At 47.1% G+C, this 18,427-nt stretch overlaps 1 protein-coding gene across 1 annotated transcript in view; it reads left to right on the top strand.

Annotated features, from left to right (window-relative positions):
- LOC131196695 (polyunsaturated fatty acid lipoxygenase ALOX15B-like) overlaps positions 1-18,427 on the top strand; it is a 60,571-nt gene that overhangs the window by 27,841 nt on the left and 14,303 nt on the right. Inside the window, exons 5-12 of the mRNA XM_058179826.1 lie at positions 58-161; positions 1,221-1,393; positions 3,785-3,928; positions 6,149-6,352; positions 6,877-6,963; positions 12,337-12,506; positions 13,418-13,539; positions 17,302-17,402. Of these exons, the coding sequence (XP_058035809.1) occupies positions 58-161; positions 1,221-1,393; positions 3,785-3,928; positions 6,149-6,352; positions 6,877-6,963; positions 12,337-12,506; positions 13,418-13,539; positions 17,302-17,402 (1,105 nt within the window). The remainder of the gene's footprint in view (positions 1-57; positions 162-1,220; positions 1,394-3,784; positions 3,929-6,148; positions 6,353-6,876; positions 6,964-12,336; positions 12,507-13,417; positions 13,540-17,301; positions 17,403-18,427) is intronic.

Raw genomic sequence — 18,427 nt, 5'->3', positions numbered from 1 at the left:
CTCCATTCCACTTTCCAACCTAAATGCTCCGTGTCATCTTCTCCTTCTCCCCGTCAGCCTACTTGAGGCCAAAATGAAGGGCTTCCTCAACAAACCATACTCCTGGGAGAAGCTGGAGGACATTCGCAAGATCTTCTGGTTCTACCACACTCCTGTCTCAGGTCAGTGATGGACAAAGATCTAGTCTTCATTTCACAACAATACACTCACACTGGTTGGAGAATTCTGGGAGTTGAAGTCCATCCATCTTAAATCACGCTGGATGGGGAATTCTGGGAGTTGAAGTCCACCCATCTAAAATCAAGCTGGTTGGGGAATTCTGGGAGTTGAAGTCCACCCATCTTAAATCACACTGGATGGGGAATTCTGGGAGTTGAAGTCTATCCATCTTAAATCATGCTGGATGGGGAATTCTGGGAGTTGAAGTCTGCCTATCTTAAATCATGCTGGCTGGGGAATTCTGGGAGTTGAAGTCCGCCCATCTTAAATCACGTTGGTTGGGGAATTCTGGGAGTTGAAGTCTATCCATCTTAAATCACGCTGGCTGGGGAATTCTGGGAGCTGAAGTCTGCCTATCTTAAATCACGCTGGATGGGGAATTCTGGGAGTTGAAGTCTACCTATCTTAAATCACGCTGGATGGGGAATTCTGGGAGTTGAAGTCTGCCTATCTTAAATCATGCTGGATGGGGAATTCTGGGAGTTGAAGTCCACCCATCTAAAATCAAGCTGGTTGGGGAATTCTGGGAGTTGAAGTCCACCCATCTAAAATCAAGCTGGTTGGGGAATTCTGGGAGTTGAAGTCCACCCATCTAAAATCAAGCTGGTTGGGGAATTCTGGGAGTTGAAGTCCACCCATCTAAAATCATGCTGGCTGGGGAATTCTGGGAGTTGAAGTTTACCCATCTTAAATCACACTGGCTGAGGAATTCTGGGAGTTGAAGTCTACTTATCTTAAAGCATGCTGGTTGGACAACTCTGGGGGTTGAAGTCCACCCATCATAAAACACGCTGGTTGGGGAACTCTGGGAGTTGAAGTCCACCCCTTAAAATATTCTGGCTGGGGAATTCTGGGTGCTTAAAGTCCACCCATCAATTACCAAGTTTCGGAAACACTCTTTTCATTAATTATGTGGCAAGAGCTATATAACTGAGAGAGAATATGCTGGTTGTACTACCCCCTTCATCATCCTGGGCTCCCTCCCTTGTATCTTTCCGCAGAGTTCGTGTTTAAGCACTGGAAGGACGATGCCTTCTTTGGCTACCAGTTTCTGAACGGAATCAACCCGATCAAAATCCAGAAATGCGTCAATATCCCAGAAAATTTCCCTGTCACTCAGGAGATGGTGGCGGGCACTTTGGGAAGATCGACCACCCTGGAGGAAGAACTGAAAGTAATTCCTTTGCAAACTTTGTGGTCTTATTTTATTTGGGCAATAAGATCATCATCATCTTTTAAAGACCCCCTAATCCCTTGCGGGGTAGAAACTTGGGCAACTGAGTGTTTTACTGGCCGGATGCCTTTTCTGTCACCAGAGTGGAGTTTTGTTCGGCAGATACATTCTCATTGTGCCCAGAGAAAGAGAAATATCTGCCTCTACCTAGGATCAAACTAGGATCAAACTCACAGCCTCCTGATTGAGGCGAGAGCTCCACCTTTTCGATACCTCACCAACTCATAAGATGAGTTTATAATATAAATACAAACCTTCAGAAGAAAACAGTGGGAAAGTAAGGGAGGAAGAAGGGAAGGGAAAACGGGGAAAAAAGAAAGAAAAGGCCTTCCGACTTCTGGTGCAGTAGAATCAGATAACAACATCAAACCTCCACTTTTTACTTTTACATAATACTATATACAACAAAACAGGGACGCGGTGGCTCAGGGGCTAGGACATTCGATCGAAAGGTCGGCAGCTCAGCGGTTCGAATCCCTAGTGTTGCCGTGTAACGGGGTGAGCTCCCGTTACTTGTCCTAGTTTCTGCCAACCTAGCAGTTTCGAAAGCACGTAAAAATGCAAGTAGAAAAAATAGGGACCACCTTTGGTGGGAAGGTAACAGTGTTCCGTGCGCCTTTGGTGTTGAGTCATGCCGGCCACATGACCATGGAGACGTCTTCGGACAGCGCTGGCTCTTCGGCTTTGAAACGGAGATGAGCACCGTCCCCTAGAGTCAGGAATGACTAGCATAGATGTGTGAGGGGAACCTTTACCTTTACCTTATATACAACCAGCCATTCCTGTAACAACAAATGTATTAATCGCTAAAAAAACAAAAACAAAGTTCCATTTCCCCCCCTACCTCAAGCATAAAGTCCAGAAACCAGAAACGGTTTCCAAGTAGAAATAAAACTATTTGCATTTTTCTTTACTGTGATCCAAGAAACTTATTTATTTATTTTTTTATTTATAATGTAATTTTTATACCGCCCTTCTCCCGAAGGACTCAGGGCGGTTTACAGCCATATTAAAACCGACACAAAATACAAACACAAATTTAAAAGCGAAATTAAAAACCAAATTACAATAGGCCGAATCAAACTAAAACGGTCATAGATCGACATAAAACCCATTAAAATTTTCATTTAAAAAATTTTGCTTAATAAGGTCTTAAGTTCACGTTTGAAGGTCCGGAGGTCGGGGAGTTGGCGCAACCCCGGAGGCAGCTCATTCCAAAGGGCCGGTGCCGCCACAGAGAAGGCTCTCCCCCTGTGGGCCGCCAACCGGCATTGTTTGGTTGACGGCACCCTGAGAAGGCCCACCCTGTGGGAGCGCACAGGTCGATGGGAGGCTATCGATGGCAGGAGGCGGTCTCGTAAATAGCCCGGTCCTAAGCCATGGAGAGCTTTAAAGGTGATAACCAGCACCTTGAATTGCACCCGGAAGACTACCGGAAGCCAGTGCAGGCCGCGCAGGAGAGGTGTTATATGGGAACAACGTGGTGCTCCCTCTATCACCTGCGCAGCCACATTCTGGACTAGCTGGAGCCTCCTGGTGCTCTTCAAGGGGAGCCCCATGTAGAGAGCATTGCGGGAAGTGACGAGGGCGTGAGAGACCGTGCATAGGGAGTCCCGGTCTAGGAAGGGCGAATGAGGCAAACCTGATAGAAAGTTCCCCTGGTGACGGCCGTCAAATGATCTTCTAAAGACAGCCGTACATCCAGGAGAACGCCTAAGTTGCGCACCGTCCCCCTGGGGGCCAATAATTCATCCCCAACAGTCGGCGATGGCGTAAGCTGACTGTGCCGGGACGCCGGCATCCACAGCCACTCCGTCTTGGAGGGGTTGAGCTGGAGCCTGTTCTTCCCCATCCAGACCCGCACGGCTTCAAGACACCGGGACATCACCTCGACGGCTTCGTCGGGGTGGTTCGGGGTGGAGATGTACAGCTGAGTATCATCAGCGTACAGATGGCACTCCACTCCACCCCGAAACCACGGATAACCTCACCCACCCACCCAATCCCTTTAGCTGGCTAACTCCATCGATTTTTGCAGCCGCTCGCCCATGGTGGGCATCGCAATTGCCCGTCCGTTTTTGTGCGTAAAAATAATCTTGCGGCCATCGACGGAGATAACATCCAAGTTCCAAATTTTTTCCCCCCTTCCCATCAAACCCAAAAGAAAAAAAATTCTGCTTTTATCTTTTATGATCACTTCGATCATTTAAGATGCGAATCCTACTCCAATATTTCTTTCCGTTCCAGGTGGATGGTCGGGGCAGAGGCTTCCTCAACTGCTTGCTCTGCTAATACTTTTTTTTAATTTTCATTTTCATTTTTTTCTCGCAGAAAGGGACCATCTACCTGGTGGACTACAAGATCCTGGAGAACGTCCCCACTATTTTCTTAAACAACCACAAGCAATATATCGCTGCCCCGCTTTGTCTGCTCCACCAGAAAGCCAGCGGAGAAGTTCTCCCCCTGGCCATCCAGGTAAGTCAGAGAACCGATCAGGTGAAGGATCTCCCACAGCTTCTCCTGCCAATGGCAACAGATCCTGCTGCATAGTGCTCTCACAGCCCTCTCTAAGCGGTTTACTCTTGCTCCCAACCATCCGGGTCCTCGTTTTACCCACCTCAGAAGGACGGACGGAAGACTGAGTTGGCCGTTCAACTGGTCTGGATTGAACTCCTAGCTGTGGACGGAGTTAGCCTGCAATACTGCGTTATAACCAACGGGCCACCATGGCTTCCTTGCTTCCTTGTCTTCCTTCTTCCTTGTTTTCCTCCCTTCCTCCCCTTAGTTTCCTTCCTTCCCTTCTTCCCTCCCTCCCTCCCTTCTTTCCCTTCTTCCTTGTTTTCCTTCTTTCCTCCCCTTCTTCCTTCCCTTCCTTCATCCCCTTATTTTCCTTCCTTCCTTCCTTCCTTCCTTCCTTCCTTCCTTCCTTCCTTCCTTCCTTCCTTTCCTTCTTCCTTGTTTTCCTTCCTTCCTCCCCTTCTTCCTTCCTTCCTTCATCCCTTCCTTCCTTCCTTCCTTCTTCCTTCCTTCTTCCTCCCTTCTTCCTTCCTTCCTTCCTTCATCCCTTTTTCCTTCCTTCCTTCCTTCCTTCCTTCCTTCCTTCCTTCCTTCCTTCCTTCTTTCTTCCTTGTTTTCCTTCCTTCCTCCCCTTAGTTTCCTTCCTTCCCTTCTTCCCTCCCTCCCTCCCTCCCTTCTTTCCCTTCTTCCTTGTTTTCCTTCCTTCCTCCCCTTCTTCCTTCCCTTCCTTCATCCCCTTTTTTCCTTCCTTCCTTCCTTCCTTCCTTCCTTCCTTCCTTCCTTCCTTCCTTCCTTCCTTCCTTTCCTTCTTCCTTGTTTTCCTTCTTTCCTCCCCTTCTTCCTTCCCTTCCTTCATCCCCTTTTTTTCCTTCCTCCCTTCCTTCCTTCCTTCCTTCCTTCCTTCCTTCCTTCCTTCCTTCCTTCCTTCCTTTCCTTCTTCCTTGTTTTCCTTCCTTCCTCCCCTTATTTTCCTTCCTTCCCTTCCCAAGCAATAAAATTTAGAGTTAGCCTGCAATGCTGCACTATAACCATTGTGCAACCATAGCTCCCTTCCTTTCTTGTTTTCCTTCCTTCCTTCCTTCCTTCCTTCTTTCCTTCTTTCCTTCCTCTCCTTCGATTTGGGTCCTTATTTTACACACCACGGAAGGACGGAAGGCTGAGTTAACCTTGAGCCCGGTGAGATTCGAACTGCCAAATTGCCATCACCTGTCAGTCAGCAGAAGTAGCCTGCAGTGCTGCCACTCTAACCACTGCGCCCCCCGCGGCTCAATAGAGGTAGTCCTCGGCTTACGACCAGAGTTGGGGTGGATGTGTCAGAATTTCCACTGCCAAGCAAGGTTGGCTGTGCAGGGAGCCGTGTGCAACTTCACGCCTTTTTTTTCCCTTTTGCAAAGGCTGTTAAGCAAATCGCTATTGTTCTTAAATGCATCGCACGGTCATTAAGCGAATCTGGCTTCCCTCGTTGGTGGCTGGGAAGGTCGCAGCTGTGATTAGGGAACCCCGTCACAAATACGTGCCCCTAGCCAGGCCTTTGAATTCTGACCGTCGGACCCCAGGGATGCTGCGATGGACGTAAGGGCAAGGACCGATCTTTGCGTCACTCTTCTCAGCGGCGTTTGTAACGTGGAACGGTCGCTAAAGGGATGGTCGTAAGACGAGGACTGTCTGCAACGGGCTTCTATCCAGCTGAGCTTTAGGGCACATTTTTCTATCTTTTTTTTTTTTTTTTTGGCCCGTGGTTGTTAAGTGAATGCCTGGAGTCGTTAAGCGAATCGCGCCGTCGTTAAGCAAATCTGGCTTCCCCCTGTCGACTTTGTTTGTCGGACGGTCGCAAAAGGGGACCGTGGGATGCGGCAACCATCATAAATACGAGTGGGTTGCCAAATACCCGCATTTTGATCACGTCACTGTAGAGAAGCTTTGACGGCCGTAAGTGTGAGGACTGGTCATAGGTTCGAGGACCTGCCATAAATGCGCGGAGTGGTTGTAAGTTACCTTTTTAAGGGCCGTTGTAACTTTGAACAGTCGCTAAATGACTGGTCGGCAGTCAAGGACTCCCTGTAAGGCGCATCGGTTCTCCGTTCAAGGAGAAGAGGTCTTCTCCAAGGTTGGAGGAGATGTCCACTCTTGACCATCAAGCGTTCCAACCCGCCCCTCTTCCTCCATCTTTGACCTTAGCTCAGCCAGCATCCTGGTCCTCAAAGTCCCATCTTCCTGCCTACTGACGAGGAGTGGCTCTGGACCTTAGCCAAGACTTGGGTGCGAAACTCCGAGTTCCATACCCACGAGGTGATCGCCCACCTGCTCCGCGGTCACCTGATGTCTGAGGTCTTCGCGGTGGCCACGTTGAGGACCCTCCCCATGTGTCACCCGTTGTACAAGGTGAGTTTCATCCGCCCCCCTCCCCCCCGCCCCACGTCGGACCCTGAATCGAGAGGGTGGTTTCGTTGGAAGGTGGTGAGGAGCAGGCCGAGTCAGACCAGGGCCTTTCAGGATTGGGACGGCTTGTAGGCGGGGAGGAAGCGGGGGGGGGGCAGGATGACCAAGAGAGGCTAAGTGGTGAACGTGAGAGACAGAGCTCAGGCGATGAGCAAGGATCCTCGATCACGGAGAGTGGAGAGAAGGCAGGAACAGCACAGACTGAGCTGGCTACTCGGGTGGAGAGTACACCACTCCTCTTCACAAGGCACACCTGGGGACTGAGCCTTAAGGAGATGCTGTCGGGAACAAACACTGAATTCCTGGAGTGTCAAGTGCCGACCACGACTCGCTCTGCTGGATTTCTTGCTTTGCAGCCGTGGCGCTAACTGCGTCGGGCTGGGCTATTTGCAGCCAGAGACAGAAGAGACCTCCAATGGTGGTTTAGCTCGAGTAACCATGGTTTCATGTTTGTTTTCCCGCATCAGCTTCTGATTCCTCACTTGCGTTACTCCATCCACATCAACGTCTTGGCCAGGACCTACCTGATCAGTCAAGGGGGCACCTTCGATAAGGTAAGAGGACATCCATGGGACCTCTGGGCCAAGCATGATGGGCTTTGATGGAAAAAAAGGCTCAGGTGACCCAATGCAGGTAGTCCTTGACTTACAACCACAATGGAGCCCGATGTTTGCCCTGCTAAGCGAGACGGCTGCTCAAGTCAGTTGCATTCAATTTCGTGCCGTGGTTGTTCAGCGAATCACTGCAGTCGTTAAGTGGAACGTGCGGCCGCTAAGTGAATCCGGCTCCCCCGCTATTGACTTGGTTTGCTGGGAAGCTCACCCAACTGTGATTCCATCTCCCCCGGGGTCAGAGGTGAATGTCACATATTGTAACAACCGGTTCGGCGGGAACCGAAAATGTGAGCTTGCGCACGGCATCGAAAAACCAGCGTGGCGATTGGGCGGGCCCAGCTGCTGGTCAAAACTACCGGTTTGCCCGAACCGGTCCAAACCGCCAGCAGCCGACCGCTGCCCACGATGCAGCTACCGTCATAAATACGTGCCGTTTGCCAAGCATGCAAATTTTGATCAATGGGGCCATGCGGGCTTTTGCAACGGTCGTAATTGCGAGGAACGGTCCTAAGTCGCTATTTTTCAGCGCCGTTGGGCGTGAACCAAATAGCCGTAAGTCGAGAGCTACCTGTGCTATGTACGGATGCCCTACAAAGGAGGCGAAAGGCGGGAGGCGGGGGAGGAAACGGACAGCCTGTCAGTGGGAAAGTTACCTCTGTCTTTCGACAGCCTCTCGTCAAGAGGCAGTAGGTCGAAAAAGTCAAGAGGGTGGGCACAACCAAGCCCTCCCCACCCCACCCGCCCACTCCTTTTCTGCTTCCTTAACGGTGTAAAAATAGAGTAGAGTTTGGCATATATAGCCAGGAGCAGTGGTGGGATTCAAATAATTGAACAACCAGTTCTCTGCCCTAATGGCTGGAGAGGTGGGCGTGGCCAGGTGGTGTGACAGGCAGTTCTTGGCCTCCTGCATCCCCCTGGGAGCAAAAACGGGGAAAGGAGGGGCCAGCCGGCAATTTAACCATCGGTTTGTCCGAACTGGCCCGAACCAGCTGGCCATGAGCCTTATCTTTAGAATAGAATAGAATAGAATAGAATAGAAAATATGGAATGGAATAGAAGAAGAGAAGAGAAGGGAAGGGAAGGGAAGGGAAGGGAAGGGAAGGGAATGGAATAGAATAGAATAGAATAGAATAGAATAGAATAGAATAGAATAGAATAGAATAGAATAGAAAATAAAATAAAATAAAATAAAATAAAATAAAATATGGAATGGAATGGAATAGAAGAATAGAATAGAATAGAATAGAATAGAATAGAATAGAATAGAATAGAATAGAATAAAAAAGAAAATATGGAATGGAATAGTAGAATAGAAGGGAAGGGAAGGGAAGGGAAGGGAAGGGAAGGGAAGGGAATAGAGTAGAGTAGAGTAGAGTAGAGTAGAGTAGAATAGAATAGAATAGAATAGAATAGAATAGAAAATATGGAATGAAATAGAAGAAGAAGAGAAGGAAGGAAGGAAGGAAGGGAAGGAAGGAAGGAAGAATAGAATAGAATAGAATAGAATAGAATAGAAAATATGGAATGGAATAGTAGAATAGAAGGGAAGGGAAGGGAAGGGAATAGAATAGAATAGAAAATATGGAATGGAATGGAATGGAATGGAATAGAATAGAATAGAATAGAATAGAATAGAAAATATGGAATGGAATAGAAGAACAGACTAGAAGGGAAGGGAAGGGAAAGGAAGAGTAGAATAGAAAAGAAAAGAAAATATGGAATGGAATAGAAGAATAGAATAGAATAGAACAGAACAAAATAGAATAGAATAGAATAGAATAGAAAATATGGAATGAAATAGAAGAAGAGAAGAGAAGAGAAGGGAAGGAAGGAAGGAAGGAAGGAAGGAAGGAAGGAAGGAAGGAAGGAATGGAATAGAAGAATAGAATAGAATAGAATAGAAAATATGGAATGGAATAGTAGAATAGAAGGAAGGAAGGAAGAATAGAATAGAATAGAAAATATGGAATGGAATGGAATGGAATAGAATAGAATAGAATAGAATAGAATAGAATAGAAAATATGGAATGGAATAGAAGAACAGACTAGAAGGAAGGAAGGAAGGAAGGTAGAATAGAATAGAAAAGAAAAGAAAATATGGAATGGAATAGAAGAATAGAATAGAATAGAACAGAACAAAATAGAATAGAATAGAATAGAAAATATGGAATGGAATAGTAAAATAGAAGGGAAGGGAAGGGAAGGGAATAGAATAGAATAGAATAGAATAGAATAGAATAGAATAGAATAGAATAGAATAGAATAGAATAGAATAGAATAGAAAATATGGAATGAAATAGAAGAAGAGAAGAGAGGGGAAGGGAAGGGAAGGGAATAGAATAGAATAGAATAGAAAATTTGGAATGAATAGTAAAATAGAAGGGAAGGGAAGGGAAGGGAATAGAATAGAATAGAATAGAATAGAATAGAATAGAATAGAATAGAATAGAATAGAATAGAATAGAATAGAATAGAATAGAAAAGAAAAGAATAGAAAAGAAAAGAAAATATGGACTGGAATAGAAGAAGAAGAGAAGAGAAGGGAAGGGAAGGAAGGAAGGAAGGAAGGAAGGAAGGAAGGAAGGAAGGAATAGAATAGAATAGAATAGAAAATATGGAATGGAATAGTAGAATAGAAGGGAAGGGAAGGGAATAGAATAGAATAGAAAATATGGATTGGAATGGAATGGAATGGAATAGAATAGAATAGAATAGAATAGAATAGAATAGAAAATATGGAATGGAATAGAAGAACAGACTAGAAGGGAAGGGAAGGGAAAGGAAGAGTAGAATAGAAAAGAAAAGAAAATATGGAATGGAATAGAAGAATAGAATAGAATAGAACAGAACAAAATAGAATAGAATAGAATAGAAAATATGGAATGGAATAGTAAAATAGAAGGGAAGGGAAGGGAAGGGAATAGAGTAGAGTAGAGTAGAATAGAATAGAATAGAATAGAATAGAATAGAATAGAATAGAATAGAATAGAATAGAAAATATGGAATGAAATAGAAGAAGAGAAGAGAGGGGAAGGGAAGGGAAGGGAATAGAATAGAATAGAATAGAAAATATGGAATGAATAGTAAAATAGAAGGGAAGGGAAGGGAAGGGAATAGAGTAGAGTAGAGTAGAATAGAATAGAATAGAATAGAATAGAATAGAATAGAATAGAATAGAATAGAATAGAATAGAAAAGAATAGAAAAGAAAATATGGAATGAAATAGAAGAAGAGAAGAGAAGGGAAGGGAAGGGAAGGGAATAGAATAGAATAGAATAGAATAGAATAGAATAGAATAGAATAGAATAGAATAGAAGGAATGGAATAGAAAATATGGAATGGAATAGAAGAATAGAATAGAAAGGAAGGGAATGGAATGGAATAGAATAGAATAGAATAGAATAGAATAGAATAGAATAGAAAAGAAAATATGGAATGGAATAGAAGAATAGAATAGAATAGAACAGAATAGAATAGAATAAATAGAATAGAACAATAGATTTTGAAGGGACCTTGGAGGTCTTCTAGTCCAACCTTACATAAGTCTTGCCTTGCTTGACCTCCCTGGCACACTTCCTGGCTTCCTTCTTCGATATGAAATATCCAAATATGATTAAAAAATACGATAATCCTGAAATATCAGCTAGCAGTGCGCCGCAACAACCAAAAAAACAAACAAACAGTGTGATCCTAGGCTGCATTAACAGAGGGTTAGCCTCAAGATCACGTAAAGTGTTAATATCACTTTTATAAGGCCTTGGTAAGACCCCAGAATTCTTCAGCCAGCAATGCCTGGTTTGATTCGTTTTCTCCTACCCTCTACAGTGGAGAGATTGCAGAGGAAGGGATTAGAAGAGAGTAAGCTAACCACAATGGGGGATACATATTACGTAAAGTGTTAATATCACTTTTATAAGGCCTTGGTAAGACCCCAGAATTCCTCAGCCAGCCGTGCCTGGTGTTTTTTTCCCCCCTCCTACCCTCTAGAGTGGAGAGATTGCAGAGGAAGGGATTAGAAGAGAGTAAGCTAACCACAACGGGGGATACATATTACATAAAGTGTTAATATCACTTTTATAAGGCCTTGGTAAGACCCCAGAATTCCTCAGCCAGCCGTGCCTGATTTGTTTTGTTTTCTCCTACCCTCTAGAGTGGAGAGATTGCAGAGGAAGGGATTAGAAGAGAGTAAGCTAACCACAATGGGGGATACATATTACGTAAAGTGTTAATATCACTTTTATAAGGCCTTGGTAAGACCCCAGAATTCCTCAGCCAGCCGTGCCTGGTTTGAGTGGAGAGATTGCAGAGGAAGGGATTAGAAGAGAGTAAGCAAATCACAACAGGAATACATATCACGTGAAGTGTTCATACTCTTTTATAATGCCCTCGGTAAGACCGCACTTGGAACGCTGCATCCAGTTTTGGTCTCCAAGATGCAAAAAAGATGCTGAGACTCTAGAAAGAGTGCAGAGAAGAGCAAGAAAGATGATTAGGGGACTGGAGGCTAAAACATATAAAGAACGGTTGCAGTAATTGGGTATGTCTAGTTTAATAGAAAAAAAGGACTAGGAGTGAGCAGGGGGTTGGGCTAGAAGATCTCCAAGGACCCTTTCAACTCTGTTATCGTATTCTGTTGGTCTAACAAAGAAAAGGACTACGGGTGACACTATAGCAGTCTTCCAATATTTGAGGGGCTGCCCCAAAGAAGAGGGTGGGGGGCTTGGTGGGCGTGACAGGGGAAGGAGACTGCAAAATCCCCATTCCCACCCCTTTCTAGAAGAAGGATACTGCAAAATCCCCATTCCCTCCCCACTCTAGGGGAAGGATACTGCAAAATCCCCATTCCCACCCCTTTCCAGAAGAAGGATCCTGCAAAATAACCATTCCCTCCCCACTCTAGGGGAAGGATCCTGCAAAATCCCCATTCCCTCCCCACTCCTGGGGGAAGGATCCTGCAAAATCCCCATTCCCTCCCCACTCCTGGGGGAAGGATCCTGCAAAATCCCCATTCCCACCCCTTTCCAGAAGAAGAATACTGCAAAATCCCCATTCCCTCCCTACTCTAGGGGAAGGATACTGCAAAATCCCCATTCCCTCCCCACTCCAGGGGACGGATACTGCAAAATCCCCATTCCCACCCCACTCTGGGGCCAGCCAGAGGTGATATTTGCCGGTTCTCTGAACTGCTCAAAATTTCCGCTATTGGTTCTCCAGAACCTGTCAGAAGCTGCTGGATTTCACTCCTAGTCTAGGGTCAGACTAGAGGGCCTCCAAGGTCCCTTCCAACTCTCTCATTCTGTATTCTTTCCACAGGCCATTGCCACCGGGCGCCAGGGATTAGCGGTGCTTCTCCAAAAAGCCACGGACCAACTGACCTACACCCAGCTCTGCCTTCCGGACGACATTGAAGCCCGGGGAGTGGGCGACTTACTCCAATACTACTACAGGGACGATGGCCTGAAGATTTGGGAAGCCATCAAGAGGTAAGGAGCTGGGCCGGATAGTTGGATAGGGCCTTCCAAGCTTCTCCCCCTTGGCGTCCTCCCAACAGGTCAGCCAGAACCGGGGAATGTCCATGGTGAACAGAACGCTGAGACGAGGCGACAAAGTAGCCGGAATCCTCCACCATCATAATTCAACCTGATGAATGGGGGTTGCAAGGGTGGTGGATTCGAATCTCAGGCAAGAGGGAGAGGTTGGGAGCCTTGGGATGTTGGCTCCGTAGCTACATCTGGAGGCTCCACCTCCCCAACTCACGTGACCATGAACTTTGGATAGGAGATAATTTTTGCAGCTCAGGGTTGAAACGAGGGGTCCTTGGTTCTCTCTGAACTTGCAAGATGTTTCATGACCCAACTAGGGAACATCATCAGTTCTAGAAGGGAGTGGGCTTTGTAGAGAGGAGGAGGAAGAGGAGGAGGAAGACTGAGGGGTCCTTTGTGCTCTCAGAGCTGGGTGGTTTTCTTGCAGACGTTTCATGACCCAACTAGGGAACATCATCAGTTCTAGAAGGGAGTAGGGTTTGTGGAGAGGAGGAGGAGGAGGATTGTGAGCTCCTTGGTGGTCTCTGAGGCTGGGTGGTTTTCTTCCAGACGTTTCATGACCCAACTAGGGAACATCATCAGTTCTAGAAGGGTGTGCGGGGTCTGCTCTCTTTTTAGATATGAAACATCTGCAAGAAAACAACTGAGGTGAGAGAACATAGTAGAGACATCACAGTCCTCCTCCTCCTCCTCCTCCTCCTCTCCACAAACCCCACTCCCTTCTAGCACTGATGATGTTACCTAGTTGAGTCATGAGACGTCTGCAAGAAAACCACCCAGCTCAGAGAGCACCAAGCTTAGAGCTGGTGGCTAAACCCCCTTTGCCATGTTTTCCTCCTCCCTCCCCTCAGCTTCGTCTCGGGCATCGTCGGATTCTACTACAAGAGCGATTCAGCTGTCCAGGGAGACGTCGAGCTGCAGGCTTGGGTGGCTGAGATCTTCGCCAAGGGGTTCCTGAGCAAAGAGACCTCAGGTACTTCGTCCTTGGACGCGGCGAGGAACGTTCTGTGTTGTCCTTTCCTAGTGGTGTCAATTCCATTCCATTCCATGCTTTCCTGGTGGTGTCAATTCCATTCTATTCTTTCCTGGTGGTGTCAATTCCATCCCATGCTTTCCTGGTGGTGTCAATTCCATTCCATTCCATTCTTTCCTGGTGGTGTCAATTCCATTCCATGCTTTCCTGGTGGTGCCAATTCCATTCCATTCCATTCTTTCCTAGTGGTGTCAATTCCGTTCCATTCCGTTCTTTCCTAGTGGTGTCAATTCCATTCCATGCTTACCTGGTGGTGTCAATTCCATTCCGTGCTTTCCTGGTGGTGTCAATTCCATTCCATTCCATGCTTTCCTGGTGGTGTCAATTCCATTCCATACTTGCCTGGTGGTGTCAATTCCATTCCATTCCATTCTTTCCTGGTGGTGTCAATTCCATTCCATGCTTTCCTGGTGGTGCCAATTCCATTCCATTCCATTCCATTCTTTCCTAGTGGTGTCAATTCCATTCCATTCCATGCTTTCCTGGTGGTGTCAATTCCATTCCATGCTTTCCTGGTGGTGCCAATTCCATTCCATTCCATTCCATTCTTTCCTAGTGGTGTCAATTCCATTCCATTCCATGCTTTCCTGGTGGTGTCAATTCCATTCTATTCTTTCCTGGTGGTGTCAATTCCATCCCATGCTTTCCTGGTGGTGTCAATTCCATTCCATTCCATTCTTTCCTGGTGGTGTCAATTCCATTCCATGCTTTCCTGGTGGTGCCAATTCCATTCCATTCCATTCTTTCCTAGTGGTGTCAATTCCGTTCCATTCCGTTCTTTCCTAGTGGTGTCAATTCCATTCCATGCTTACCTGGTGGTGTCAATTCCATTCCGTGCTTTCCTGGTGGTGTCAATTCCATTCCATTCCATGCTTTCCTGGTGGTGTCAATTCCATTCCATACTTGCCTGGTGGTGTCAATTCCATTCCATTCCATTCTTTCCTGGTGGTGTCAATTCCATTCCATGCTTTCCTGGTGGTGCCAATTCCATTCCATTCCATTCCATTCTTTCCTAGTGGTGTCAATTCCATTCCATTCCATGCTTTCCTGGTGGTGTCAATTCCATTCCATGCTTTCCTGGTGGTGCCAATTCCATTCCATTCCATTCCATTCTTTCCTAGTGTTGTCAATTCCATTCCATTCCGTTCTTTCCTAGTGGTGTCAATTCCATTCTATTCTTTCCTGATGGTGTCAATTCCATCACATGCTTTCCTGGTGGTGTCAATTCCATTCCATTCCATTCTTTCCTGGTGGTGTCAATTCCATTCCATGCTTTCCTGGTGGTGCCAATTCCATTCCATTCCATTCCATTCTTTCCTAGTGGTGTCAATTCCATTCCATTCCATTCTTTCCTAGTGGTGTCAATTCCATTCCATTCCATTCTTTCCTGGTGGTGTCAATTCCATTCCATGCTTTCCTGGTGGTGCCAATTCCATTCCATTCCATTCCATTCTTTCCTAGTGGTGTCAATTCCGTTCCATTCCGTTCTTTCCTAGTGGTGTCAATTCCATTCCATGCTTACCTGGTGGTGTCAATTCCATTCCGTGCTTTCCTGGTGGTGTCAATTCCATTCCATTCCATGCTTTCCTGGTGGTGTCAATTCCATTCCATACTTGCCTGGTGGTGTCAATTCCATTCCATTCCATGCTTACCTGGTGGTGTCAATTCCATTCCATTCCATTCCATTCTTTCCTAGTGGTGTCAATTCCGTTCCATTCCGTTCTTTCCTAGTGGTGTCAATTCCATTCCATGCTTACCTGGTGGTGTCAATTCCATTCCGTGCTTTCCTGGTGGTGTCAATTCCATTCCATTCCATGCTTTCCTGGTGGTGTCAATTCCATTCCATACTTGCCTAGTGGTGTCAATTCCATTCCATTCCATGCTTACCTGGTGGTGTCAATTCCATTCCATTCTGTAGAATACAGGTAGCCCTCGACTTAGCGACCATTTCTTTAGTTCGACGCCACGACAGCACTGAAAAAAAAAAAAAGCATTTAAGTGAGTTGTGTGTACACTCTTCTTTTTTCCCACGGTTGTTAAGCAAAACACTGCGGCTATTGAGAGAATCAGTCAGTTGTTAAGCGAATCAGGCTTCTCCCAGTGACTTTGCTCACCGAAAGCCTGCTGGGGAGGTTGCAAATGGAGATCCCATGATCCGGGAAATCACATATCATTTAACGACCCCGTAATCCGTTGCGGGGTAAGTCTGGGCAACTGAATGAAGCTAGCATAAAGTTTACTGGCCGGATACCTTTCTTGTTGCCAGTGCGGAGTTTTGTTTGGCAGATATATTCTCATTGTGCCCAGAGAGAGAAATATCTGCCGCTACCTAGGATCGAACTCACAGCCTCCCGATTGTGAGGTGAGAGCTCCACCTCTCATCCTGTTGTATCTGCGTCTCCCCGAGCCGGGCCTCATGCCAGAAAGTGACTTGGAAAGTGAGGGGGAAGGGCCGTCAGGACTTACCTCGGAGCATCGGCTTCCCTGGCTCAGCTCCAGGAGCCAGAAGCAGGCCAGGTGGAAGAGATAACGAGGCCTCCATCCCCTGACTCTTTCCTCCCCCCAGGCCACACCTCCAGACCCAGCTGATGGCAATCAGGCCTGGCTGGACCCTAGGTTTCGTAGGCAGGAGAGGAGGGAACAATAGAAGCAGGGGTGGGACAGGCCTAGGAAGTGCTGAGTCATGGAGCCACACCCCATGGGATATAAAGGCAGCAAGAGCTGCTGGGCCTCTTCGTAGCAGGCAAATCAACTGATTAACTAAGAGCTGAAGTACTGTTCCTGGGTGACTCATCGGCGTCGAGGGAGATAACAGAGACACTTGGCAGACGCTCGCTAGTTTGCTGCCAGAGCTGATAGTGCCGGCTAATTAAGCCATCGCTCGGACGGAGGCGAGGGGGGACAGAACACAGCCATTGCACCAACTCCATCCCAGAGATCACGATTAGTGTAAATACATACCAGTTGTGCAACATCCAGATTTCGATTCTGCGATGATCGTAACGGTCGTATGTCCCTTTTTTCAGTGTCGTCCTAACTTCAAACGGTCGCTAAACAAGTACAGGTGGTCCCCAACTGATGACTACAATTTAGGAGCCCTAAATTTCTGTGCTGAAGCGAGACGTTGCTTTCGTGGATTTCTTACCCCATTTTATGACGTTTCTTGCCACAGTCGTTAAGTGAATCAGTGCAGTGGATGAGTTAGGAACACGGTTGTTAAACGAATCTGGCTTTCCCCCGGGATGCTGCGACCGTCGCTTGCCAAGTGTCCGAATTTGTATCACGTGACAACGGGGATGCTGCGACGGTCATAAGTGTGAAAAACAGTCGTAGGTTCCTTTTTTTCAGTGCCGTCGTAACCGTCGTGTTCCTCGATTTACGACAAATTGTCGTAAATCGAGGAACACTTGCTCAGGGTTTCCTGTGTTTGCGCGTTCGTATCTTTCTTGTCTTCCTTTTCCAACGAGACACTCTCGGACGTACGACCGTGTGTGACTCACTTAACGACCGTTGTAAAAAACGGCCAAAAAAACCGGATCCAATCCCAGAGCTGTGACTGGAACGGCTGGTGAGACGGGCTGAGCAGTAAATGCACAGGGAGCCCGATGTGCCCCTCCGTCCTCCCCTGGGAATCGCTGCTTGGCCTTCTTTCCTTCGTCCGTGGGGGATTTCAGCTCTCCTCCTCTCCTCCTTCATTCACAGGTGTCCCTTCCTCCATCCAGTCCGTCCCAGAACTTGTCAAGTACCTGACCATGATCATCTTCACCTGCTCGGCTTACCATGCGGCGGTGAACAGCGGGCAGGTAAGTGAGGCGGAACCGGATCCTTGCTGGACGGGGAGGAATTTGGTTGGTGGCCGGCCACGATCGCCCGACCGTGGCTTTACCCCTTCGATCCACTGATTCATCCCTCCCTTCCATTTCCTTCCTCCCTTCCTTCCTTCCTTCCTCCCTTCCTCCCTTCCTTCCCTCCCTCCCTCCTTCTCTGCCTCCCTCCTTCTCATTCCCATCTCCTTCCTTCCTTCTTCCCCTCCCTTCTTCTTCCCATGTCTTTCTTTCCTTCCGTCCTTCCTTTCCTCCCTCCCTCCTTCTCTGCCTCCCTCCTTCTCATTCCTATGTCCTTCCTTCGTTCTCCTCCTCCCTCCCTTATTCCCATTTCCTTCCTTTCTTCCTTCCTTTCCTCCCTCCCTCCTTTCTTATTCCCATTTCCTTCCTTCTTTCCTTCCTTCCTTCCTTCTTTCCTTCCTTCCTTCCTCCCTTCCTTCCCTCCCTCCCTCCTTCTCTGCCTCCCTCCTTCTCATTCCTATGTCCTTCCTTCATTCTTCTCCTCCCTCTCTTCTTATTCCCATTTCCTTCCTTCCTTCCTTCCTCCCTTCCTTCCTCCCTTCCTTCCTCCCTCCCTCCCTCCCTTCCCTCCCTCCCTCCTTCTCTGCCTCCCTCCTTCTCATTCCTATGTCCTTCCTTCATTCTTCTCCTCCCTCTCTTCTTATTCCCATTTCCTTCCTTCCTTCCTCCTTCCTTCCTCCTCCCTCCTCCTTCCTCCCTCCCTCCTTCTCTGCCTCCCTCCTTCTCATTCCTATGTCCTTCCTTCATTCTTCTCCTCCCTCTCTTCTTATTCCCATTTCCTTCCTTCCTTCCTTCCTCCCTTCCTTCCTCCCTCCCTCCCTTCCTTCCCTCCCTCCCTCCTTCTCTGCCTCCCTCCTTCTCATTCCTGTCCTTCCTTAGTTCTTCTCCTCCCTCCCTTCTTATTCCCTTTTCCTACCTTTCTTTTCCTTCCTTCCTTTCCTTCCTTTCCTCCCTCCCTCCTTCTCTGCCTCCCTCCTTCTCAT

This window comes from Ahaetulla prasina, chromosome 4, assembly GCF_028640845.1.
Source record: "Ahaetulla prasina isolate Xishuangbanna chromosome 4, ASM2864084v1, whole genome shotgun sequence".
In the NCBI taxonomy this organism is placed as follows: Eukaryota; Metazoa; Chordata; class Lepidosauria; order Squamata; family Colubridae; genus Ahaetulla; species Ahaetulla prasina.
The sequence above is the reverse complement of the archived record's forward strand: the minus strand, read 5'-3'. Positions and strand labels throughout refer to the sequence as shown.